The following is a 27,998-nucleotide window of genomic DNA, read 5'->3' on the forward strand; positions in this document are numbered from 1 at the left end:
ATACTCTAATATGGGCCTAACGTACACGGTGTACAGGGTCCTGAACGACTCCTTATTAAGATGTCGGAATGCTGTTCTGAGGTTTGCCAGGCGCCCATATGCTGCAGCAGTTATTTGGTTGATGTGCACTTCAGGAGATGTGCCTGGTGTTATACTCACCCCAAGATCTTTTTCCTTGAGTGAGGTTTGTAGTCTCTGACCCCCTAGACTGTACTCCGTCTGCGGCCTTCTTTGCCCTTCCCCAATCTTCATGACTTTGCACTTGGTGGGATTGAACTCCAGGAGCCAATTGCTGGACCAGGTCTGCAGCCTGTCCAGATCCCTTTGTAGTTCTGCCTGGTCTTCGATCGAGTGAATTCTTCTCATCAATTTCACGTCATCTGCAAACAGGGACACCTCAGAGTCTATTCCTTCCGTCATGTCGTTCACAAATACCAGAAACAGCACTGGTCCTAGGACTGACCCCTGCGGGACCCCGCTGGTCACAGGTGCCCACTCTGACACCTCGCCACGTACCATGACTCGCTGCTGTCTTCCTGACAAGTATTCCCTGATCCATTGTAGTGCCTTCCCCGTTATCCCTGCTTGGTCCTCCAGTTTTTGCACCAATCTCTTGTGTGGAACTGTGTCAAACGCCTTCTTGCAGTCCAAGAAAATGCAATCCACCCACCCCTCTCTCTCTTGTCTTACTGCTGTCACCATGTCATAGAACTCCAGTAGGTTTGTGACACAGGATTTCCCGTCCCTGAAACCATGTTGGCTGCTGTTGATGAGATCGTTCCTTTCTAGGTGTTCCACCACTCTTCTCCTGATAATCTTTTCCATGATTTTGCATACTATACATGTCAGTGACACTGGTCTGTAGTTTTATGCTTCATGTCTGTCTCCTTTTTTAAAGATTGGGACTACATTTGCTGTCTTCCATGCCTCAGGCAATCTCCCTGTTTCGATAGATGTATTGAATATTGTTGTTAGGGGTACACATAGCGCCTCTGCTCCCTCTCTCAATACCCATGGGGAGATGTTATCTGGCCCCATTGCCTTTGAGGTATCTAGCTCACTCAGAAGCCTCTTCACTTCTTCCTCGGTTGTGTGCACTGCATCCAGCACATGGTGGTGTGCCCCACCTCTCCGTCTTTCTGGAGCCCCTTCTGTCTCCTCTGTGAACACTTCTTTGAATCTCTTGTTGAGTTCCTCACATACTTTACGGTCATTTCTTGTTGTCTCTCCTCCTTCCTTCCTTAGCCTGATTACCTGGTCCTTGACTGTTGTTTTCCTCCTGATGTGGCTGTACAACAGTTTTGTGTCAGATTTGGCTTTCGCTATGTCATTTTCATATTGTCTTTGTGTGTATGTGGGTGGGTGTGTGTATGTGGGTGTGTGTGTGTGTATGTGGGTGTGTGTGTGTATGTGGGTGTGTGTGTGTATGTGGGTGTGTGTGTGTATGTGGGTGTGTGTGTGTATGTGGGTGTGTGTGTGTATGTGGGTGTGTGTGTATGTGGGTGTGTGTGTGTATGTGGGTGTGTGTGTGTGTATGTGGGTGTGTGTGTATGTGGGTGTGTGTGCATGTAGGTGTGTGTGTGTGTATGTGGGTGTGTGTATGTGGGTGTGTGTGTGTATGTGGGTGTGTGTGTGTATGTGGGTGTGTGTGTGTATGTGGGTGTGTGTGTGTGTATGTGGGTGTGTGTGTGTATGTGGGTGTGTGTGTGTATGTGGGTGTGTGTGTGTATGTGGGTGTGTGTATGTGGGTGTGTGTGTGTATGTGGGTGTGTGTATGTGGGTGTGTGTGTGTATGTGGGTGTGTGTGTGTATGTGGGTGTGTGTATGTGGGTGTGTGTGTGTATGTGGGTGTGTGTGTGTATGTGGGTGTGTGTGTGTATGTGGGTGTGTGTGTGTATGTGGGTGTGTGTGTGTATGTGGGTGTGTGTGTGTATGTGGGTGTGTGTGTGTATGTGGGTGTGTGTGTGTATGTGGGTGTGTGTGTGTATGTGGGTGTGTGTGTATGTGGGTGTGTGTGTGGGTGGGTGGTGTGTGGGTGGGTGGTTTGTGCGTCCACCACAATTCACATCAACAAACAAAGAAAAGGAGATACATATATTTTGCTGTACACAATAAGAGAATCTTACTTCATACCACAAGTATTCATCATAGATGAAATAATACTTCCTTAGAAACTACAGGAAACAGATAAGATGGAAGTGAATAGCAGTCTCACTGAATCATTAGCAACCGTGGTAACCATCAGCTACAAATATTCCCCTCCACACAGATTTATGCACCCTGAGACATTTCTCATTCTTCTTACTATTCTACTGTGTGAATGGTAGATATCTGGCAACAAGTGTTCAAAGAAACATTAGTCACCATTAGAGGTATTAGCCTTCTCTGCACCACTTTTTACTTATATTTAAATATTAGTTAACATTCTACCCAACTCAAGTTATTATTTTAAAATTATGAGTGATAAAGCATGTCATTTTGCAAAGGTTAAAAGGAAGACATCACAGTATTTTGTAGAGTTCAGTAGCACTAGAACCATTTAGTTATTCAATTCTTTGAACAAATCGTTGCTGACAGAATTATCAACATTAATATTTTGTATGGTAAGCAGTAATGGTATATATTACTGACAAGGCTTGATCTTTCCCCTTCTGAGCACAAAACAGATGCACTTCCTATTTGTACTCTCTTATATCTTAATTTGCTACTACAGTATCATGACCTAATTTGTGTCATCTTAACTAATTTATTTTCAAATAAAAACTTCATCACAAGACAATCAATAGTACAGCCTCTCCTCACTTAGCAACATACTCATTTATAGATGCCTTGGACTTACGACGGGCTCTCTGACCAGTATACATACTTAAATAATGTATATGTATTAGAGTTGATTTCCTCTATTCTGTTTATTACAATATATAGTGGAATCCCAGATTTCGTAGTCGTTGAATTTCGTAATATGTATTCGGAAATAGTAATGTTTTTTCGTCAAAATATTGGCTCGGTGATCATCATTGAGCTCAGTAATAGTCATTCATCTCAAATGTGTCCACGCGGCCAAAGCGGCCTGACACATCATTTACAGCCAATGTGCCATTGTTTATCAGCAATGAGGATGATCCCACGCGTTCATACGATACATTTCGTATTATTCCATTCTTCTTAGTGCTTGTAACGGTTAAATAAGCCACCATGGGCCCAAAGAAAGCTTCTAGTGCCAGCCCTTTGGTAAAGAAAGTGAGAAACACCATAGAATTCAAGACATCATTGCAAAATATGAAAGTGGAGTACGTGTGGCAGAGCTTGACAGGTCGTATAACAAACCCCATACAACCATAGTTTCTATCGTGGCCAAGAAAAAGGTAATCAAGGAAGCTGTTGTTGTGAAAGGTGCAAATATGCTTACAAAACAGAGATCACAAATACTGGAATATGTGGAGACTTTGTTGTTGGTGTGGATCAACGAGAAACAATTATCAGGAGATAGTGTTATGCAGTTGATAATTTGTGAAAAAACAAGACAGTTGCATGCGGATCTCGTAAAGAAAATGCCTGGAACTAGTGCTGGTGTTAGTGAATTTAAGGCCAGCAAAGGCTGGTTTGAGAGATTTAAGAAGCGTAGTGGCATACACAGTGTGGTAAGGCATGGCGAGGCTGCAAGTTCTGACAAATATGAGGCTGAAAAATATGTTCAGGAATTTAAGGGGTACACAGAGGCTGAATAATTTAAACCCCAACAAGTGTTCAATTATGACAAAACAGGCCTCTTTTGGAAGAAAATGCCAAAGAGGACCTACATCATGCAAGAGGAAAAGGCGCTTCCAGGATACAAGCCTATGAAAGAGAGGCTAACTCTCATGTTCTGTAGTAATGCTAGTGAGGATTTCAAAGTGAAGCCTTTACTGGTGTATCACTCTGAAAATCCCAGAGTGCTCAAGAAAAACAGTGTTGCCAAGAGTAAATTGTGCATGATGTGGAAGGCTAGCAGTAAGGCATGGATCACAAGGGACATTTTCCTTGATTGGTTCAATGAAGTGTTTGGCCCCATTGTGAAGAAATACTTCCTGGAAAACAAATTGGAACTTAAGTGCCTCCTGGTAATGGACAATGCTCCTTTTCAAATGGTGGAGGAGTTTCGTTTCATCACAGTGAAGTTCTTGCCCCCTAATACCACCCCTCTCCTCCAGCCCATAGACCAGAAGGTCATTTCAAACTTCAAAAAACTGTACACCAAAGCAATGTTTCAAAGGTGCTTTGATGTGACCTCAGACACTCGATTGACCCTAAGAGAGTTTTGGAAAGATCATTTCAGTATCCTCCTTTGCATAAACCTTATAGGTAAGGTTTATGCAATGGAGGAGTGACTTCCAGGACTTTGAACTCTGCTTGGAGAAAATTGTGGCCAGAATGTGTCCAAGAGAGAGATTTTGGAGGGCTTGGGGCTGATCCTGACGAGCCTATGGCAGTTGTGGAAAGTACTGGGGCTCTGGGGACTTCCATGGGGTTGGATGTGTGGCGAGGATGTGGAAGAGTTGGTGGAGGACCACAATGAAGAGCTAACCACTGAAGACCTGCAAGGCCTTCATCTGCAACAGCAACAGATCACAGCTCAGGAAATTGCTTCAGAGGAGGAGGAAGAGAGATGGAGGAAGGTGCCTTCAAAGATTAAGGAATTTGTGCAAAGTGGAGTTAGATGCAAACATTTATGGATGAACATCACCCTGACAAAGCTGTTGCAGGCCGTGTTGGCAACATGTACAATGTTGTATCCAATTTTAGGGAATTTTTAAAGAAATACAAGATACAGACCTCTCTGGAACACTTTTTTGAGCAACAGGGGTCCAATGACTCTCAAGCTGGTCCTAGTGGCATTAAAAAGCAAAGAAGAGAAATAACCCCAGAAAAGGACTTGGTACCCGAAGTCTTTATGGAAGGGGATTCTCCTTCCAAACAATAGTACACCTCCATCCTCTCCCCTCCTCCCGTCTTCCATGCACTACGAATGTTCAATAAAGGTGTCATTTTATTATTGTTTTATTCTGCATGTCTCATTGTTTTCTGTGTAGGTAAATGTATATTTCATGTAAAAAAATATTTTTTTTAATACTTTTGGGTGTTTGGAACAGATTAATTGGATTTACATTATTTCTTATGGGGAAAATGAATTCGGATATCGTCAGATTTGGGTTTAGTCACTCTCTCTGGAATGGATTAATTACGATAACTGGGGGTCCACTGTATGGTACACTACTGTATAAACATTTAAGAATATACCAGAAATGTTATAAATGGTGCAAAGGTGACACTAAAACAATATCAAAGGTGGATGACACAAACTCACTTCCATTATCGTATACTCCTCACTTAGCGATGAATTCGTTTACTGATGTGGTCTTAGGAGCGGAACTCCATTGTTAAGTGAGGAGAGGCTGTATTTACTTCTATTAATGTGTCTGCCTTCCACAATTCATCCACAATTTTCTACAAGTCATAGACCATTAGAAAAAAAACTGTCAAAAGAAGAAATATGTCCAACATTTATGACAAAAGAGATACAGTACAGGGTTCTTAGTAAGTAATGCTAAGAAGAGGAAGAGTGACACATAGTATTTTATCCAGTGACATACTGCCAGACACTATAAAAAAAAACTAACTTTGCCTATTGTAAAGAACTCAAAACCATCTATAGTATTTTAAATGCAGAACCACCTTAATTTGCTCGAATTTAACCAAAACTTGCTACATATTGGGTCTCGTAAATAACTCACACCCAGTTACAACGTACTATGTACATCATAATAACTGATTTCATGATTGTGTAAACTGTAAAGATTTTGTGACTGATTTTACAATTGCGCAAACTCATTACTCTTGTTCTGAAGCAATAACTTGTTGTTAGGTAAGACACATATGCAACAGTTAGGTATCTTTATTTCGAAACGTTTCGCCTACACAGTAGGCTTCTTCAGTCGAGTACAGAAAAGTTGATAGAAGCAGAAGATACTTGAAGACGATGTAATCAGTCCATCACCCTTGAAGTTTTGAGGTGGTCAGTCCCTCAGTCTGGAGAAGAGTATTGTCAGACACTGCAACACAAGGGTATCTTGGTACAGACCTGAAATCAACTTTGTCAACTTCTACTAGTGAGAATGGCTGGATTTGAGAGGGACCTGACCTTCCAACGACAACATTCTTACCTCTACTAGTGGCCTACATCTCACCTCCTGGCGGTATATAGGCTCCATCCTGTCACTTCAACTCCATATTGTTTCAGGCTATGGAACAATACTCTTCTCCAGACTGAGGGACTGACCACCCCAAAACTTCAAGGGTGATGGACTGATTATATCGTCTTCAAATATCTTCTGCTTCTATCAACTTTTCTGTACTCGACTGAAGAAGCCTACTGTGTAGGCAAAACGTTTCGAAATAAAGATACCTAACTGTTGCATATGTGTCTTACCTAACAACCTGTCGGTATTTTATACCATTTTAATGTTCAAGCAATAACTTCTAAATACAGTGGACCCCCGCATAACGATGGCATCACATAGCGATTATTTCGCATACCGCTTACTTTAATCGCAAAATTTTTGCCGCGCATACCGATTAAAAACCCGCTCACCGATTTTCGTCCGAGACGCGTCCAATGTGCGCCCTCAGCCAGCCTCACATGTGCCGCCCGTGCCATTGTTTACCAGCCAGCCTCCGCGCTAACATCCAAGCATACACTCGGAATATTTCGTATTATTACAGTGTTTTCGGTGCTGTTTCTGGAAAATAAGTGACCATGGGCCCCAAGAAAGCTTCTAGTGCCAACCGTACACCAATAAGGGTAAGAATACCCATTGAAATGAAGAAAGAGATCATTGATAAGTATGAAAGTGGAGTGCGTATCGCCGACCTAGTCAAGTTGTACAAGAAACCCCAATCAACCATCGCTACTATTGTGGGCACCAAAAAGACAATCAAGGAAGCTGTTCTTGCCAAAGATTTAACTGTGTTTTCGAAACAAAGATCGCAAGTGATGGAAGATGTTGAGAGACTCTTATTGGTGTGGATAAATGAAAAACAGTTAGCAGGAGATAGCGTCTCTCAAGCGATCATATGTGAAAAGGCTAGGAAGTTGCATGACGATTTAATTAAAAAAATGCCTGCAACTAGTGATGATGTGAATGAATTTAAGGCCAGCAAAGGTTGGTTTGAGAGATTTAAGAAGCGTAGTGGCATCCATAGTGTGATAAGGCATGGTGAGGCTGCCAGTTCGGACCACAAAGCGGCTGAAAAATATGTGCAGGAATTCAAGGAGTACATAGAAACTGAAGGACTGAAACCTGAACAAGTGTTTAATTGTGATGAAACAGGCCTGTTCTGGAAGAAAATGCCAAGCAGGACCTACATTACTCAGGAGGAAAAGGCACTCCCAGGACATAAGCCTATGAAAGACAGGCTTACTCTTCTCATGTGTGCCAATGCTACTGGTGATTGCAAAGTGAAGCCTTTATTAGTGTATCACTCTGAAACTCCCAGAGCGTTCAGGCAAAAGAATGTCCTCAAGGATAATTTGTGTGTGCTGTGGAGGGCAAACAGTAAGGCATGGGTCACTAGGGAATTTTTCTATAACTGGTTACACCATGCATTTGCCCCCAATGTGAAAGATTACCTAACTGAAAAGAAATTAGAACTTAAGTGCCTCCTGGTGTTAGACAATGCCCCTGGTCATCCTACAGACGTGGCAGAGCGACTTTATGGGGACATGAGATTCATTAAGGTGAAGTTTTTGCCTCCTAATACCACTCCTCTCCTGCAGCCCATGGACCAGCAGGTTATTTCCAACTTCAAGAAACTGTACACAAAAGCTCTGTTTGAAAGGTGCTTTGTAATGACCTCAGAAACTCAACTGACTCTAAGAGAGTTTTGGAGAGATCACTTTAATATCCTCAATTGTGTAAACCTTATAGGTAAGGCTTGGGAGGAAGTGACTAAGAGGACCTTGAACTCTGCTTGGAAGAAACTGTGGCCAGAATGTGTAGACAAAAGGGATTTTGAAGGGTTTGAGGCTAACCCTGAGAATCCTGTGCCAGTTGAGGAATCCATTGTGGCATTGGGAAAGTCCTTGGGGTTGGAGGTTAGTGGGGAGGATGTGGAAGAGTTGGTGGAGGAGGACAATGAAGAACTAACCACTGATGAGCTGATAGATCAACTTCAAGAGCAAGAGGCCAGACCTGGGGAAACTGGTTCAGAGGAGGGGAGAGAGAAATTGAAGAAGTTGCCTACTACAAAGATAAAGGAAATCTGTGCAAAGTGGCTTGAAGTGCAAACCTTCATGGATGAAAATCACCCTCACACAGCTATTGCAAGCCGTGTTGGCAACCTGTACACTGACAATGTTGTGAAACACTTTAGGGAAGTGATAAAGGAACGAGAGGTACAGGCCACTATGGACAGATATCTTGTGCGAAAGAAGTCCAGTGACTCTGAAGCTGGCCCTAGTGGCATTAAAAGAAGAAGGGAAGTAACCCCAGAAAAGGACTTGCTACCTCAAGTCCTAATGGAAGGGGATTCCCCTTCTAAACAGTAAGAAGATAATGCTCTCCCCTCCTCCCATCCCATCAATCATCACCAGATCTTCAATAAAAGTAAGTGTCATGTAAGTGTGCATGCCTTTTTCAGTTTGTGTGTATTAAAATTAATATTTCATGTGGTAAAAAAAAATTTTTTTTCATACTTTTGGGTGTCTTGCACGGATTAATTTTATTTCCATTATTTCTTATGGGGAAAATTCATTCACATAACGATTATTTCGCATAACAATTACCCCTCTTGCACGGATTAAAATCGTTAACCGGGGGTCCACTGTATTGTAGTTCATTACCACCATAGCTTGGTTAGCAAACACAAATGATTGGTCCCAGTCCCAGGACCCATTATGTGCCTCTGCAATCCTTAAACTACCAACAGGATGGGTATGGAGCACATTACCAGCTTTTAGTGGTTTTCATTATTAACTTTCAAAAAAAAAAAAAAATCCCTTTTCTCTTACGGTGCCCCGTGGCCTGGTGGCTAAAGCTCTCGCTTCACACAGTGAGGGTCTGCGTTTGATTCCCAGTGCGGGTAGAAACACTCTGCATGTTTCTTTACACCAGTTGTCTATGTTCACCCATCAGTAAAATGGGTACCTAGGAGTTAGTCGACTGGTGTGGGTCACATCCTGGGACAATGGGACAAGGACCTAATTTTCCCAAAATGCTCTGCATAACAAGGGGCTTTCTATATACATGTAGTAGTATGTCATTGATGTCAGCTAGGCCTGTATACCATGCACATGTACTTATACTAAATGAAGATATTATTATTATTACCTGCTTTTACCAAGACAGGTATGGTAGTTTGTATGACTAAAAAAAAAAATGCAAGAATTCAATGAAGAAATTATTCATTGGTGGTTGAGGTAGTTTAATAGGTTTAAGCAAAGTAACCAAATGCCTAACTTTAAGAGAAATGAACTTTCTGAGTGTTGTAGGTATGTACACTCTTTTTGCTCAGAACCACTTTTTATTTCTACAGTTGGTTTTAACAGGAACAAGAACTTCATTTAATGGCACCCCTTGGAAAGGGGCCATTTCTTGATTCACTACACAATACTGAACAACATGTCTGCAAAAAAAAATCCCATTTAGCTTCTCTTATACCCCTGCCTCAGTGGTTGTTGTAATGTGCTTCTCTGCTATTATGCAAGCAAAACTGGCACCAATGCACCTACCATCCAACTTACGACCTGCTCGACATACGACCATTCAACTTACATCCTTGTTTTCTATGCCAAATTTTTTGGGAAATAAACAACTGTTTGTGTTGTACACAGTGTTTATCCTAAACCTTACAGTATAAAATACAATACTAACAGCATAAAAAGTAAAGTAAAATGTGAAATACCAAAATAAAACAATAAAATTAAGTCATTACAAAAATGTAATGCTGATATTCAGTAGTAACGTTCGACTTGCACCCTTTTTGACTTACGACTGGTTTCTCGGAACTGAACTCGGTTGTAAGTTGGATGGTACCTGTACTTATTCCATATTTTGTTGCCCTCCTAAAAAAGAATGCTGTACATAAATTCAATCTGCAATGATGGGAGTGAATGGCATATTAATTAAATGCTACCCTGTAATTTAATTGGAGCCAGGAAGTGAATAAAAAAAAGGTCATTTGGGCACACATGAGTCGATAATGATGAAGGACTAAACACAAGTTGTCTTTTTGCTTCTTTTGTGCCCTCAGTAGTTGAGGGGTAAAATGCTTGCTTGCTACTGTGCAGGTGAAGTTTGTTATCTATAAAGACTGAATCACCTACGATTAATTTATTTCTGCTTACCTACAGTTACCTATACAGTGGACCCCCGCATAGCGAACGCCTTGCATAGCGAACAATCCGCATAGCGAACGCTTTGTTCGCCAAAATTTTGCCCCGCATAGTGGACAAAAACCCGCTCAGCGACCTTCGTCCGAGACGCGTCCATTGTTTACCAGCCAGCCTCCGCGGTAACATTCAAGCATACACTCGGAATATTTCGTATTATTACAGTGTTTTCGGTGCTGTTTCTGGAAAATAAGTGACCATGGGCCCCAAGAAAGCTTCTAGTGCCAACCCTGTGGTAAAAAGGGTGAGAATTAGTATGGAAATTAAGAAAGATTTTGAAGGGTTTGGGGCTAACCCTGAGAAGCCTATGCCAGTTGTGGAATCCATTGTGCCTACTTCAAAAATTAAGGAAATGTGTGCACAGTGGGTTGAACTGCAAACCTTTATGGATGAAAATCACCCTGACACAGCTGTTGCAAGCCGTGCTGGTGACTATTTCAATGACAATGTTATGGCCCATTTTAGACAAATCGTAAAGGAACGGGAGGTACAGAGCTCTATGGACAGATTTGTTGTGCGACAGAGGTCCAGTGACTCTGAAGCTGGTCCTAGTGGCATTAAAAGAAGAAGGGAAGTAACCCCAGAAAAGGACTTGCTACCTCAAGTCCTAATGGAAGGGGATTCCCCTTCTAAACACTAACACTCTCTCTCCCCTCCTCCCATCCCATCAATCATCACCAGATCTTCAATAAAAGTAAGTGTCATGTAATTGTGCATGCCTTTTTCAGTTTGTGTGTACTAAAATTAACATTTTTTTGTGGTAAAAAAAAATTTTTTTCATACTTTTGGGTGTCTTGCACGGATTAATTTTATTTCCATTATTTCTTATGGGGAAAATTAATTCGCATAGCGAACATTTCGCATAACGACCAGCCCTCTTGCACGGATTAAGTTCGCTATGCGGGGGTCCACTGTAATTAGTTATATTATCTATCATTTATTCATTATGCATAATGAACTCTATACATGAAATAAAATGTAAATAGTGAATGGAGAACCCATGGAATGAGGGATGCAACACATCAGTCAATTGATGGTTTAGAGAGGGGGCTCATGAACTGGATCACCACACAACACAATCAGGTAAGTACAGTTAGGTAAGTACACAGAAGGCATTTCAAAATAAAAAAAAATATCTGTAGTCTTTACTGCACCTTCCATCTTCCGCTGCGAGGTTTCAACAACACCACATGGGCTCCACTCTCTTTTTTCTCGGGGATTTTCATCGTGTCGTTCAAACATGGAAGCCCTTTTGTTGACAAAGAACTTATTCATGGTGAGGGAAGGGAGCGAGTTCCTCTTGTTATTCCTCATTGCACACATTGTTTTCTCACAATTTAATCACAAGTCTTACTAAACACTTGGGTAATATTTTCCAGAATTTTTACACATGAGTAATAATTATCTTACAGCACTTTTTATATGTTTTCTACTCATTTCATTTCAATAAAAATAATCACCTCTCATTGTGCTTCATCACTATGGGAAATGTACTGAAATCATAATACACTAATTAAATTTACTTTAACTTCACAATAATCTCTCTTACTCAGAATCTTTTCAAATGTTAAAAATTATTTTATATTCACGATGGTTATGTCTGAGGAGCAAAAAGTCCAAATGTCTATTCCAAATTTTCTTCATCTCTGACAATACAATATATCCATGGAAGAGAAAATGGGTAAAAAGAATTAAATGAAAATTATCTCAAAAAAAATTATTTTTCCAAATACAGCCTCTCCTCAGCGGCGTAGTACTCGTTTACCAATGACTCGGACTTACGATGGGCTCTCTGACCAGTATGCATAACTAAATAATGTATATTAAGAGCTGAGTTCCTCAATTCTGTTTATTACAATATACAGTACACTGATGTATAAACATTTAAAAAATATATATACCAGAAATGTTATAAATGGTGCAAAGGTGACATTAAAAAAATATCAAAGATGGTAGAGACAAACCCACTACCATTATAGTATGCTCCTCACTTAGCGACGAATTTCTTTACTGACGTGGTCTTAGGAACAAAACTGTTGTTAAGTGAGGAGAGGCTGTACTATGCAAATGTAAATACTGTAAATTATTTATGTAAATATGCATTTTTTTAAATTTCTGCATTTTTTCCAGGAACAATGGGCTAGTAACCCCTTTTCCTGTAATAATTACTAAAAGGAATAAGAAGAAGAAAACTGTCAAAGTGGGAAGTCTGAATGTGCATGGATGTTGTGCAAATGATAAGAAAGAGATGATTGTGGATGTTATGAATGAGAAGAAGATGGATGTCCTGGCTTTAAGTGAAACAAAGCTGAAGGGGGTGGGAGAGTTTCAGTGGAGAGGAATAAATGGGATTAGGTCAGGGGTTTCAAATAGAGTTAGAGCTAAAGAAGGAGTAGCAATAATGTTGAAGGATAAGTTATGACAGAAAAAGAGGGACTATAAATGTATTAATTCAAGGATTATGTGGAGTAAAATAAAGGTTGGATGTGAAAAGTGGGTTATAGTAAGCATATATGCACCTGGAGAAGAGAGAAGTGTAGAGGAGAGAGATTTTGGGAAATGTTGAGTGAATGCATGGGGAGTTTTGAACCAAGTGTGAGAGTACTGGTGGTTGGGGATTTCAATGCTAAAGTGGGCAAAAAAGTTGTGGAGGGAGTAGTAGGTAAATTTGGGGTGCCAGGGGCAAATGAAAATGGGGAGCCTTTAATTGAGCTATGTGTAGAAAGAGGTTTGGTAATAAGTAATATACATATTTTATGAAGAAGAGGATAAATAAATATATAAGGTATGATATAGCACGTAATGAAAGTAGTTTGTTAGATTATGAATTGGTGGATAAAAGGTTGATGGGTAGGCTTCAGGATGTACACGTTTAGAGAGGGGCAACTGATATATCGGATCATTATTTAGTTGTAGCAACAGTTAGAGTAAGAGATAGATGGGAAAAGAGGAAAATGGCAACAACAAGCAAGAGGGAGGCGAAAGTGTATAAACTAAGGGAGGCAGAAGTTCAGGTGAGATATAAGCAACTATTGGCAGAAAGGTGGGCTGGTGCAAGTATCAGTAGTGGGGGGATGTTGAAGAGGGTTATAATAGTTTTAAAAATGCAGGATTAGAATGTGGGGCAGAAGTTTGTGGTTATAGGAGGGTGGGTGCAGGAGGAAAGAGGAGTGATTGGTGGAATGATGAAGTAAAGGGTGTGATAAAAGAGAAAAAGTTAGCTTATGAGAGGTTTTTACAAAGCAGAAGTGTTATAAGAAGAGTAGAGTACATATATGGAGAATAAAAGAAAGGTGAAGAGAGCGGTGAGAGAGTGCAAAAGGAAAGCAGATGATAGAGTGGGAGAGGCACTGTCAAGAAATTTTAATGAAATTAAGAAAAATTTTTGGAGTTAAACAAGTTAAGAAAGCCTAGAGAACGAATGGATTTGTCAGTTAAAAACAGAGTAGGGGAGTTAGTAGATGGGGAGATGGCGAGAATATTTTGAGGAACTTTTAAATGTCGACGAAGAAAGGGAAGCGGTAATTTCATGCACTGGCCAGGGAGGTTTACCATCTTTTAGGAGTGAAGAAGAACAGGATGTGAGTGTGGGGGAGGTGCATGAGGCATTATGTAAAATGAAAGGGGGTAAAGCAGCTGGAACTGACAGGATCATGACAGAAATGTTAAAAGCAGGGGGGGATATAGTGTTGAAGTGGTTGGTATTTTTGTTTAATAAATGTATGAAAGAGGGGAAGGTGCCTAGGGATTGGCAGAGAGCATGTATAGTCCCTTTATATAAAGGGAAGGGGGACAAAAGAGACTGTAAAAATTATAGAGGAATAAGTTTACTGAGTATACCAGGAAAAGTGTACGGTAGGGTTATAATTGAAAGAATTGGAGGTAAGACAGAATGTAGGATTGTGGATGAGCAAGGAGGTTTCAGAGTGGGTAGGGGATGTGTAGATCAAGTGTTTACATTGAAGCATATATGTGAACAGTATTTAGATAATGGTAGGGAAGTTTTTATTGCATTTATGGATTTAGAAAAGGCATATGATAGAGTGGATAGGGGAACAATGTGGCAGATTTTGCAAGTATACTGAATAGGTGGTAAGTTACTAAATGCTGTAAAGAGTTTTTATGAGGATAATGAGGCTCAGGTTAGGGTGTGTAGAAGAGAGGAAGACTACTTCCCAGTAAAAGTAGGTCTTAGACAGGGTTGTGTAATGTCACCATGGTTAATATATTTATAGATGGGGTTGTAAAACAAGTAAATGCTAGGGTGTTCGGGAGAGGGGTGGGATTAAATTATGGGGAATCAAATACAAAATGGGAATTGACACAGTTGCTTTTTGCTGATGATACTGTGCTTATGGTAGATTCTAAAGAAAAATTGCAAAGGTTAGTGGATGAGTTTGGGAGTGTGTGTAAAGGTAGAAAGTTGAAAGTGAACATGGAAAAGAGTAAGGTGATGAGGGTATCAAATGATTTAGATAAAGAAAAATTGGATATCAAATTGGGGAGGAGGAGTATGGAAGAAGTGAATGTTTTCAGATACTTGGGAGTTGACGTGTCGGCAGATGGATTTATGAAGGATGAGGTTAATCATAGAATTGATGAGGGAAAAAAGGTGAGTGGTGCGTTGAGGTATATGTGGAGACAAAAAAACATTATTTATGGAGGCAAAAAAGGGAATGTATGAAAGTATAGTAGTACCAACACTCTTATATGGGTGTGAAGCTTGGGTTGTGAATGCAGCAGCAAGGAGGCAGTTGGAGGCAGTGGAGATGTCCTGTCTAAGGGCAATGCGTGGTGCAAATATTATGCAGAAAATTCGGAGTGTGGAAACTAGGAGAAGGTGTGGAGTTAATAAAATTATTAATCAGAGGGCTGAAGAGGGGGTGATGAGGTGGTTTGGTCATTTAGAGAGAATGGATCAAAGTAGAATGACATGGAGAGCATTTAAATCTGTAGGGGAAGGAAGACGGGGTAGGGGTCGTCCTCGAAAAGGTTGGAAGGAAGGGGTAAGGGAGGTTTTGTGGGTGAGGGGGCTTGGACTTCCAACAGGCGTGCATGAGCGTGTTCGATAGGAGTGAATGGAAACGGATGGTATTTGGGACCTGACGATCTGTTAGAGTGTGAGCAGGGTAATATTTAGTGAAGGGATTCAGGGAAACTGATTATTTTTATATAGCCGGACTTGAGTCCTGGAAGTGGGAAGTACAATGCCTGCACTCTAAAGGAGGGGTTTTGGGATATTAGAAGTTTGGAGGTATATGTTGTGTATCTTTATACGTATATGCTTCTAAACTGTTGTGTTTCTGAGCATCTCTGCCGCCATGCCCACCGTGCCTCGTTGTGCTCCATGTTTTTTCGTGTTTTCACGGTTTCTCTTACGTGCTAGAACTTAAATTTGTGCCATCGATCTGATACGATACATCCCTCCAGCGCTTGGAACCAATCTTGGGCAGAAAATAATATATACTGAGTCATAAAGGAGGATTTGTGTGCACTACCTAGGAGAGTTTTACTCCCAGAGGGGAATCATATGCCTGTGTGCCGTGTGCAACTTTTCTTAGTCAGAGGAAAGAAAGTCTCCCTGATAATATTGTGTATACATAGTGTTATAGTGTATACTAGTGGCACCCTAGTATATAGATAATAAAATCTAAAGTGTTTTAAAACAGGTGTAATTGAAACTGAAGTGATAGGCCTAAAGAGGCAGGTGCCAGAAGTCGCCAGAAACTTACCACACAAGTCAGCTGGTTTAATAATCTTCCTGGCCTGCTAGTGTACCTCGATATAATCTAGTGATACCAGTGAATAGGAGAATATAGTGTTGTAGTAGCAACTAACCAGTAATATAATGGTACTTAGTGGAATGGAGTGACTTTCATTAGTTTTTTCTCCATTCTTGAAATACCAGACGTATAAAGTGAAATTCATATAACCTGTAGTTACCAGCGGTCGCAATATACACAACGAAAAGCAAATATTACTCCAGAAAAAGCATCTTTCCTCCAATAATTTCACCAATCAACTATAGTGATAATATAGCATTTCTTGTGGTGGAGACCGAAAAAACCTAGAAAGCTAGATACAGTGATTGATAATCCTTCAGGCTGTACATAAAGGTCTCGGCCGTTCATCATTGTAGGAGCTGCCAGCAATCACCGGTTCTTCAACACGCAAGTTATACTTTTGTATCAATATTACTCGGTTAAATAATTTCCAGTAGTTCCTTCATGTGTTAGCCCAAATCACCGACCAGATATGTTTTAAATAAGTGACCCACTGATCAGATCCGACTGGTTCCGAACCTTTGGCTTGGTGATAACACCAGGAGGCAGCTCTGACGAAAACTCACACACACACACACACACACACACACACACACACGAGCTTTTAAATCTCTGCACAAAATTCAACTTAAACCAGAAAATAATAGAGCCTACTAGACTGGAGAATACGCTAGACCTCATCTTCACTAACAATGATGATCTGATACGAAACGTCGCCATATCAAAAACAATATACTCAGATCACAATATAATCGAGGTTCAGACATGTATGCGCGGAGCCCCAGACCGACAAAATGAGATTAGTCACGAGGGAGCCTTCACCAAATTCAACTTCAATAACAAGAACATAAAGTGAGACCAAGTAAATCAAGTCCTAAACGATATAAGCTTGGAAGATAGACTAAGCAACACAGACCCCAACTTATGCCTAAAACAGATTAAGTCAGTGGCACTCGATGTATGTTCAAGGCTTATTCCTTTAAGAAAAAGGAGGAGTAGATGTAAAATGGAAAGAGACAGGCGCTCCCTTTACAGGCGACAGAAAAGAATAACAGAGCGGCTAAAAGAGGCCAATATATCTGAAATGCGTAGGGAGTCACTGGTCAGAGAAATAGCAAACATTGAACTTAAGCTAAAGGAATCTTATAGGAGTCAGGAATCGCGGGAAGAACTCAAAGCCATAAATGAAATCGAAAGAAACCCAAAGTATTTCTTTTCTTATGCCAAATCAAAGTCGAGAACAACATCCAGTATTGGGCCCCTACTTAAACAAGATGGGTCCTACACAGATGACAGCAAGGAAATGAGTGGGCTACTCAAGTCCCAATATGACTCAGTTTTTAGCAAGCCGCTAACCAGACCGAGATCGAAGATCAAAATTAATTTTTTATGAGAGACCACAGAATTTTGTTAACACAAGCCTATCTGATATTATCCTGACACCAAATGACTTCGAACAGGCGATAAATGACATGCCCATGCACTCTACCCCAGGGCCAGACTCATGGAACTCCATGTTCATCAAGAACTACAAGAAGCCCCTATCACGAGCTTTTACCATCCTATGGAGAGGGAGCATGGACACGGGGGTCGTCCCACAGTTACTAAAAACAACAGACATAGCCCCAATCCACAAAGGGGGCAGTAAAGCAATATCAAAGAACTACAGACCGATAGCACTAACATCCCATATCATAAAAATTTTTGAAAGGGTCCTAAGAAGCAAGATCGCCACCCATCTAGATACCCATCAATTACACAACCCAGGGCAACGTGGGTTTAGAGCAGGTCGCTCCTGTCTGTCTCAGCTACTGGATCACTACGACAAAGTCCTAGATGCACTAGAAGACAAAAAGAATGCAGATGTAATATATACAGACTTTGCAAAAGCCTTCGACAAGTATGACCATGGCATAATAGAGCACAAAATGCATGCTAAAGGAATAACAGGAAAAGTTGGTAGATGGATCTATAATTTCCTCACAAACAGAACACAAAGAGTAGTAGTCAACAGAGTAAAGTCTGAGGCGGCTACGGTGAAAAGCTCTGTTCCACAAGGCACAGTACTCTCTCCCATCTTGTTTCTCATCCTCATATCTGACATAGACAAGGGTGTCAGCCACAGCACCATGTCTTCCTTTGCAGAAGACACCCGAATCTGCATGACAGTGTCTTCCATTGCAGACACTGCAAGGCTCCAGGCGGACATCAACCAAATCTTTCAGTGGGCTGCTGAAAACAATATGAAGTTCAACGATGAGAAATTTCAATTACTCTGATATGGTAAACATGAGGAAATTAAAACTTCATCAGAGTACAAAACAAATTCCTTCCACAAAATAGAGCGAAAAACCAACGTCAAAGACCTGGGAGTGATCTCACCTTCCAGGACCATAACATTGTATCAATCGCAGCTGCTAGAAAAATGACAGGATGGATAATGAGAACCTTCAAAACTTGGGATGCCAAGCCCATGATGACACTCTTCAGGTCGTTTGTTTTATTGAGGCTGGAATATTGCTGCACACTAACAGCACCTTTCAAGGCAGGTGAAATTGCTGACCTAGAAAATGTACAGAGAACCTTCACGGCGCACATAACGGAGATAAAATACCTCAAATACTGGGAGCCCTTGAATTTCCTGAACCTGTACTCCCTGGAATGCAGGCGGGAGAGATACACGATTATATACACCTGGAAAATCCTAGAGGGACTAGTACCGAACTTGCACATGAAAATCACTCACAACGAAAGCAAAAGACTCGGCAGATGATGCAACATCCCCCAACGAAAAGCAGGGGTGTCACTAGCATGTTAAGAGACAATACAATAAGTGTCAGGGGCCTGAGACTGTTCAACTGCCTCCCAGCATACATGAGGGGGATTACTAATAGACCCCTGGCTGTCTTCAAGCAGGCACTGGAGAAACACCTAAAGTCGGTACCTGACCAGCCGGCCTGTGGCTTGTACGTTGGATTGCGTGCAGCCATCAGTAACAGCCTGGTTGATCAGGCTCTGATCCACCAGGAGGCCTGGTCACAGACCGGGCCACGGGGGCGTTGACCCCCGGAACTCTCTCCAGGTAAACTCCAGGTAATGTGTGAGTGAGGTGAAAATGTTGAATGATGATCAAAGTATTTTCTTTTTGGGGATTTTCTTTCTTTTTGGGTCACCCTGCCTCGGTGGGAGACGGCCGATTTGTTAAAAAAAGTACATATGTACACATGCATAAGAAAATACTTGCCGAATCCAGAATAACTAAAATATGGAGTTTTGCAAACACTGCAAGAGCAAAGAAATTTGAATTTGAAAAATCACTAAGGTATTGAAAAAACTATCTATACAAGAGAGTTTTTTATTCTGTTATTTTTAGAATTTTCTATCATCGAACATCTCCATGCATGCATGCATCAGTCCTTAAATGTGAGATCTTACTGTACAGTACAGTGGTACCTTGAGTTAAGAACTTAATTCATTCCAGAAGGCTGTTCAAGTGCCGTTACCGAACAAATTTGTTCCAATAAGGAATAATGTAAATTAGATTAGTCCACTTAAAACAGCACTTACAAAAATACACTTACATAATTGTTCGAGTTGGGAGCTGTTCGAAACTCGAGGTACCACTGTATATACTTTACATTACTAAGTGTACCACTGTATATACTTTACATTACTAAGTGTTATTCCTGTGGCAAATTTTTTTTGTTATCGATGACAACCAACATGTTGAAAATAGTTTAATGAATCCGACATGTGTCTGTTAATTGTTCCAGGGCTCTTTATCCTTGCAGCCTGGGCCTAGGCCAGGCCTCCTAAATTGAAAGCTTGGACTTTTATCAACCATAACATAATCTAGCAGTGTTGTTGAACCACATTTTGTTATACTCTGCCTCAATGTATACCCTCCTGGCCCTATATCACTCACTTATTTACTCCTATTTCACCTATGGAATTTGTGCATGGGGCTCAACAACAACAAACCATCTCAGATCATTTATTACCCTACAAAAGGCTGCAGTCAGAATGATAAATTCCCACTACAGGCAGCACACTCCACCAATTTTCAAAACTAAACCTACTCACCATACAAAACATCCATACTTATTACTGCACCTACTACATTCATAGTACACTCAACTCTGATATAAACCCTCCCCTCAAACGTCTCCTTACCAACGTCAACAGAACACATGACCATAACACAAGGCACAGATGACTCTGATGTTCCTCGTGCCCATCTCACGCTATGCAAAAATTCAATGCACATAAAAGGCCCTAAAATCTGGAATTCACTACCTGTGAATATAAAAGAAACACTGTCTGTTTATAAATTCAAGTCTCTTCTCAAAAATCACTTACTCACCCACAACTAAATAAATACTGAATAATTGTACTGTATCTCATAAATCTTTCTCATTATTGTATCTCATAAATGTCTAACCTGTGACCCAATCAAACTTTTTTTTTTTTTTTTAAATACATTACCTAACAGAAAACTCCATTCTATTGAATGCACAGCAACACAGTAAATGACCATATGACCTGTCTTTGTAATACTCATTTGCGCTAAATTTTTATCTGTATACAATAATGTTTTTACCATTGAATATATCATTGCTTAGTTAATCTTAAGTTAAATTTAAGCCTGCCCATAATGCTCTGCATACAAGGAGCTTTGGCATGTTGCACTGTAATAACTGTATTCCTTTGTACTTCACTGTATCATGTTCAAATTAATAAATAAATTTAAATGTCTCCAATTGTCATTACTCCTGACATTAAAATATATCCAGTGCCCTGTATGAAAGTATCCCATTAGCTTTAAAGTTTCCAATCATAATTATATATTCTCTCACTTAGCTCAAAATTCCCTAAACATTTAGTTTAACACCTCCTAAAATGTATCTTAATATACAATACTCTCACCTCCAGATCTATAAACACTTGTATAACCTAATTCCCCATCTCACTATTATTCTAATCAACAATCTTGAATTTAATTATTCATACCCTTCCACATTCTCTGAGATACACTGACTCAGTCTCAATTACTTTTCTACCAATCAAACACTCCCACTCATTTTCAATGAATTTTGCTTAGTGCAAGGACATCCAGCTTTTTTTCCATAAAGATAACAATCATGTCTTTTTAATATCAGTCCTACATCCACATGTATTCAAACAACCCAATTTCAAAAATTTATTTTATTTTAATAACAAAAAAAGAAGAAAAAAAAGAAAAAAAAAGTTATCAAAACCTTAAGAAACATACACCCCAAAAGTCTTGAATAAATCAATTAAAGTAAATAAGATTTTTCATAACACAGTGGGTTAAATTAAAAAAATGTAATTATACATCTACAAATAACATGCAGTACTGAAACAGTGAAGAATTTGTTTAGTCACACTAACAGAATAGTGAAAAATACTTTCTATTTGTGTTTACAATACTTTAAAACAATAAGTAAGACAATGACTTTTTACAAGCTGACATACACACAAGTACTATACAGCACATGGCTAATTCATTACTGCATACACACAAAGTACACTACATAATCACATCTCAAAATTTCACGATACTGAATATCAAAACCACCTCCAGAAATTATTTTCCACATTTTTGGAGGATGATTTGACATTATGCTATATTTAGTTCACTGCAATGTGCAGGTTTGCATATATATTAAAGCAAAAGGTACAGTATATACACTAAGAGGTGTTTATCTCAGTATATAATATTTACTTTAATCCATATTTTAAGGATAAAGGTATTTTTTACATTAATTAAAAATGAATTATACCGTACTCTTAATGCCCATTATGCACTTGATAAATTAAAAAAGTGCCAGTTAAGCATGAGAGGCTATTAGATTGAAAACATTTAGTAATAAATGTTCATAGCTACTTGGTGAAGCTTCAGGCTATTCCTGGTAATCAGGTCGAAGATAGCTACCATTCCAATAGCTATTTTGAGCCATGACATGACTCATGCAAATGCCCATGACCACTTAAGGTTAAATATTCATCAAATTAGGTTGGGAGAGAAGTATTCTTTGGAGACTGAAGATCACTCTCACTTCCTGCTATAGATTCCTGGTGTCTTTTAATTTAAAAGCTGTAATATCAATGATGGAACAGCATGGTATTGCAAAAATAATATTGCCTAACCCAACTTAACATTTCACCTCTTCCATAACAGCCACCACCAAGTAGAATGCCAAGCACTAACCTATTAGGGCTGTTTTCAAATATTCTGGAGCATATGCCATAGGTCTGGTTACGCAACTAAAGTTTTTGACAATTATTCAACAAAACTCAGGCATTTTACACTTTTCAATACTGTACATACAACCTGTGTAGCTTGTGGAATAGGCAAGTACTTCTTGTACAAATGTCTGTTGGGTGTGATATTAACCCTTTGACTGTCGCAGTCATATATATACATCTTACGAGGTACCGTGTTTGACGTATATATACTCAAAAATTTTAGCGGCTTCAAATCAAGCAGGAGAAAGCTGGTAGGCCCACATGTGAGAGAATGGGTCTGTGTGGTCAGTGTGCACCATATAAAAAAAATCCTGGAGCACGCAGTGCATAATGAGAAAAAAAAATCCGACCGTTTTTTTTAATTAAAATGCCGACTTTGTGGTCTATTTTCGTATAGTATTTATGATTGTATTCTCGTTTTCTTGGTCTCATTTGATAGAATGGAAAACATATTATAGAAATAGAGGTGATTTTGATTGATTTTACTATAAAAAAGAACCTAGAAATGGAGCTCAAAGTAGGGGAAATGTTTGATTTTTGCCAATGTTCAAAAGTAAACAAATGATGCCATTGTCCAATAAATGTCCAACTAGCCATTCTAATATGCAGTCATGAATGGGTTGATGTTATTTATACAATTATTACAGTATTGCAGTAGTCTGCATAATAGTAAGTCTTCTATTTTTTGTTTGAATAAAAATTCAAAATAGAAAGCAAGAGTAATATCAGAGGGGCCTGGAGACATGACTGATGAGCAAAGAAAATGTTATTTTAGAGCCAGGAATGTCTGCATTGTTCATTCTGGACCTTATTTTGAAATTGTCATATTTTTTAGTTTTCGTGAAATTGGCCAAATTGCAAATTTCTGACCACATTATTAGGTAGTTGAAATCGGTAAATGGGCAGTTTCTTGTACTCAATCGATAGAAAAAATGGAGTTCTAAAAAAACAGCTATGAGTTTGGGCGATTGGAACAATGGAATTAGCCGAAAATAGGGCTCAAAGTGGGCGAAATCTCTGATTTGTAAACAGCACCGAGGTCGCTAACTTCGCGAGAGCATAATTCCGTCAGTTTTCCATCAAATTTAGTTTTTTTTGGTGTCATTACAATCGGGAAAAGATTCTCTATCATTTCATAAGAAAAAATAATTTTTTTTTTTAAATTTTGCGACACCAGGAGACACCTCAGGATTGGGGGTTGCGACAGTCAAAGGGTTAACAAAGATCAGTAAAGTTAGGATAGGCTATGTTAGGTTAGCTATTGTTTAGTATAGGCTAAGTCAGGCAAGGTAATGTTTGATTCGGTTATGAAAATGCCACCAATCTCGATTTACATTTGGTTGGGTGGCGAGACACCTCATTGTGCTGCACAACCTATGTAAATGTATTAATTTTCCTTATATCTCCCAAATGTGGAGACCCCTAGCTCTGGAGCAGCACAGTAAAATCACAAGAAACAAATATTGAGATTTCTCAGAGACAACCCAACTCACAAATGTTCAAGGTATTTTATCCAGTGTGGCATATTAGTCATTCTGGAAAAAATATTTTCTATTTCATGATGTGCATAGGTTGTATGTACCAAAAAGTGTAAAATAATGACCAAATTCCATCGAGTAGTTGCAGGTAACTCTTGTAATTTAGGCATTGTTACTTCCTCCATACTATGCTCCTCTGCAGTTCTAATTTATAGTTTGTGAATTCAGAAAAATAGGCATACACAGATGCTCAAATTTGTTTATCATTTTCATTTCATAAAGGGTGAAGGCACCACATATCTAAGTCATTGACAATAGTGAGTTATCTAGGTGGCAGACTTTTTAAAGTATAACAATGATTTGTTTAACAATAAAAAGGTACTAATTTCTAATATTAATGTACTGTATTATCAAATACTTATTTTTTATCCCTTGATAGTGATGAATTATTTCTGTACTTTAATATGGTTTTCATCACTTTTACGGACATTGAAATATGTACGTTTTCTTCAGTTATCCAACAATGAAATATTTCTAGAAAGTAATGCATATAGGCATTAATATTTGCTCTCACAACAATATTTATGCTAAAATTTGTCAGTCTTAAATACTGTTTACTATAATGTACTATAGTGAGGCCCGGAAGTAGACCTACTGGCCAATTCTAGGCAGATCATCCTTCCTCAAATTAATTTTTTTTTTTTTACACAGATCAGTTTTTTACAGGCTAAGAGCTGCTCATTTCAAAGCCCAACCTATCTAAGGTATAATACGTACTACCCCCACCCTCCAAGATGCAACCCACAACAGTCAGCTAACACCCAGGTACCTACTTACTGCTAAGTGAACAGGGGAAGCAGGTGTATGGAAACATGCCCATATTTCCACCCAGTCAGGGATTGACCCACAGACACTCAGTGTGTGAGCTGAGTACACAACCAAGCCATGGGACACACTCACTCTAAGAATTACGAGAATAGAAAATAAGTTTTACTAATCTTATATACAGAAGAATTCTCCACCAGTAGCAAAATGCTGGAGACCTTCCTTAACCAATCAGTGACTTGGGAGTGCATGGGGCTCAACCACAGCAAATAACCTAAAACCTTTAATAACCCAACAAAAAGCTGCAGTGCAATTGAGTACTAACCTCTGCACTAGACAACATACTCCACTGCTTTTCAAGTGACTTAACTTGCTTAATATACAAAACATCCACACTTATTATTGCGCCTACTAAATACACAGAACACTACCCGCAAATATAAACCCTCCTCTCAAACTCCTCCTTAATAACTACAACAGAACACACAGCCATAATACAAGACACAAATCACTTTTCAATATCTCACGTGTCCATCTTTCCCTATGCAAAAATGCTATGCATATAAAGGGCTCGAAGATCTGAATTTCATTGCCAGAACACACAAAAGGACCCCTGCCTGCAAATCAATTTAAGGCCCTGCTTAGAAATCACTTCATCACCCAAAATTAACCAGACAAACCCTTAGGTAAGTAAATAAGTTTATTCAGGTATACACAAATACAGTTACATAGATTATCATACATAGCAGCATATATGTAGAGAACCTAGGATAACCCAAAAAAGCCAGGCAGAGTGACTTATTTCCATTGGGGTCCTTAATACCTACCAGTTACTCAACAGCTACTCAGAAAATTTCAAAAAATTTAAGACTGCTCAACTAATTGATAATTTACTTAAAATTGTTTCAATTTCATTATTGTACATTGCTGATGATTGCTCAACCATTTACCCAAAACTTCAAACATATAAGTGTTTCAATCTCATTGTTTTAAAATGTACTAAATTGTAATGTACTTCAAACTGTAAATTGTTTTACTTGTTCTAAATTGTAATACTGTACTTTTTATAAACTATATCAAAACTGTACTTATTCTATACTGAACTGTTCTAAAAGACTTATTAAAGTCATAGAGCATTACCTAATAGAATACCCCATTCTCTTATACTAACTGTAAATCATCTAATGACCATATGAATTGTCACTGCCTTATTAGTCTTAAGATAATTTTAAATTTGCCCGAAATGATCTGCATAAAAAGGGGCTTTTGGCATGTACATACACCCAACTATTATATTCCTTTGTACAATCATGTATCACGTCAAAATAAAAATTTTATTATTATGAATTAGTATTATTATAAATTATATCATTCACATTCTCATGAAATTCAAATGTGGGTTATCATAAGTAAGTTTATTTAGGTACAATTACATTTTTCCGATTATTACAATTGTCTTGCATATTAACATATGTAAATTACCTAGGATAACACCCAGAAAGTTATCTCCAGTGGAGGTCCTTGTAATTACCTGGAGAGAGTTCCGGGGGTCAACGCCCCCGGATAAGATAAGATTTCATTCGGATTTTTAACCCCGGAGGGTTAGCCACCCAGGATAACCCAAGAAAGTCAGTGCGTCATCGAGGACTGTCTAACTTATTTCCATTGGGGTCCTTAATCTTGTCCCCCAGGATGCGACCCACACCAGTCGACTAACACCCAGGTACCTATTTGCTGCTAGGTGAACAGGACAACAGGTGTAAGGAAACGTGTCGAAATGTTTCCACCCGCCGGGAATCGAACCCGGGCCCTCCGTGTGTGAAGTGGGAGCTTTAGCCACCAGGCCACCGTTACCCACCACTGTTACCCACTAACTCACCATAATCCTCCTGTAAGAAATCAATATTTATTAATGATCACATCTGATCATTAATAAAATCTATATTCAACATAAAATGTGTTGTCATTACTGTAGTTCCTCTTCCAAGAAACTCCTACGCTATAATACTTATATACATACATCCTCAATATTTACGATGTTAGCCCACTACCTGTTGGAATACTATTATAATTTCTATGACGACAATCAGGTTAAAATGCTGCATTACTCGGGGAGATTTAACTTGTGCATAGTACTGTATTCATTATGAGAGCTGTGCCAAGAATAATCCTACCAGCAAATGGGATTAATTCCACCTTCTATTTCACAACACTTTGTAATAGATTTCTATTTCATCGATTCAATATCCAAGGATCACTTGTTACACGTGAATGATGGTAGTAATTGTAATATCTAAGAGAATAAGTTGTGGAGTGTTGAGCACATGGGAACCGCGACACACTGGGGCACTCAGGGCAGGCCAGGCACTGTGCCAAGGCTTTACCCTGGCATCCCACCCTCATCCTGCCATCACACTTGCGTCACTCCGGGTTTAAAATATAAAAAAAACATTGGTATTGGGCCCAGGGCCAAGAGTGACGTGAAAAATGTGACACTACATCAATTTTAATTTGTATTTATCACTGGCAGCGAGGTATAGGCTACACCATCAAGCACATGTGTATAACCTTGCTAATGTTCCTGTACCTGAAATAATAAGTGATAAGATGTTTAAATGCAGCAAAAAATTCAAAAATAATTACCAGCACGAGCACTAGCTAGCGAGAGGCTGGTAGTGGCATCAGTAGTGCTATGTGTTGGCTGCTGCCTCGCCTGCCTCACACTCCAACACTAACTTCTCACTTATTTCATTGAAGATTTCCTATAACACTCAACACTTCATGCAATAACTTCAGTATCTACAAGTTATTGTACATTTCCTACGTACAGGTATCTTCTATACAGAGTAGGTCATGGATACATTTTCTATGAAGAGGCTATCTTTAGAGCAGATACTACTATATAAACAGGTAATGGACATACCTAGGAGATCATAGTATTTATAAACCTAATTAAATTTATATCTTACAGCTTGTACACCGAAAAGTTAGTTTAATATCTATTTTTAGTAATTCAAGCAGTGTTGATGTTAGTGTGCAAGTGAATCTCTGCCTTAATGACTCTCGTGCAGTCGATAGGATTTGAACCTAACAAACTATATTTAGGAAGCAGCAGTTGTATCGGTACAGCAACATACACATACTGTCTTCCTTCATCCAGGATACAATTTTATTACTTTATAATTTGTATCTGAAGCCTATCGACTATATAGGGCT

General features: G+C 39.3%; 1 protein-coding gene across 10 annotated transcripts in view; it reads right to left on the reverse strand.

The window, feature by feature from the left end:
- Positions 1-27,699, reverse strand: part of Usp16-45 (ubiquitin specific protease 16/45) — a gene marked incomplete in the record, with an annotated part of 416,997 nt that extends 389,298 nt beyond the window's left edge. For 3 of the 10 annotated variants that reach the window (XM_070098221.1, XM_070098117.1, XM_070097917.1), the window contains 2 exon segments: positions 11,581-11,919; positions 26,957-27,177. In XM_070098221.1, coding sequence (XP_069954322.1) covers positions 11,581-11,749 — 169 coding nt within the window. 10 annotated transcript variants of the gene reach the window in all.
- Between the last annotated feature and the right edge of the window lie 299 nt (positions 27,700-27,998).

The sequence above is a fragment of the Cherax quadricarinatus genome, chromosome 1 (genome assembly GCF_038502225.1).
Source record: "Cherax quadricarinatus isolate ZL_2023a chromosome 1, ASM3850222v1, whole genome shotgun sequence".
NCBI classification, from domain to species: Eukaryota; Metazoa; Arthropoda; class Malacostraca; order Decapoda; family Parastacidae; genus Cherax; species Cherax quadricarinatus.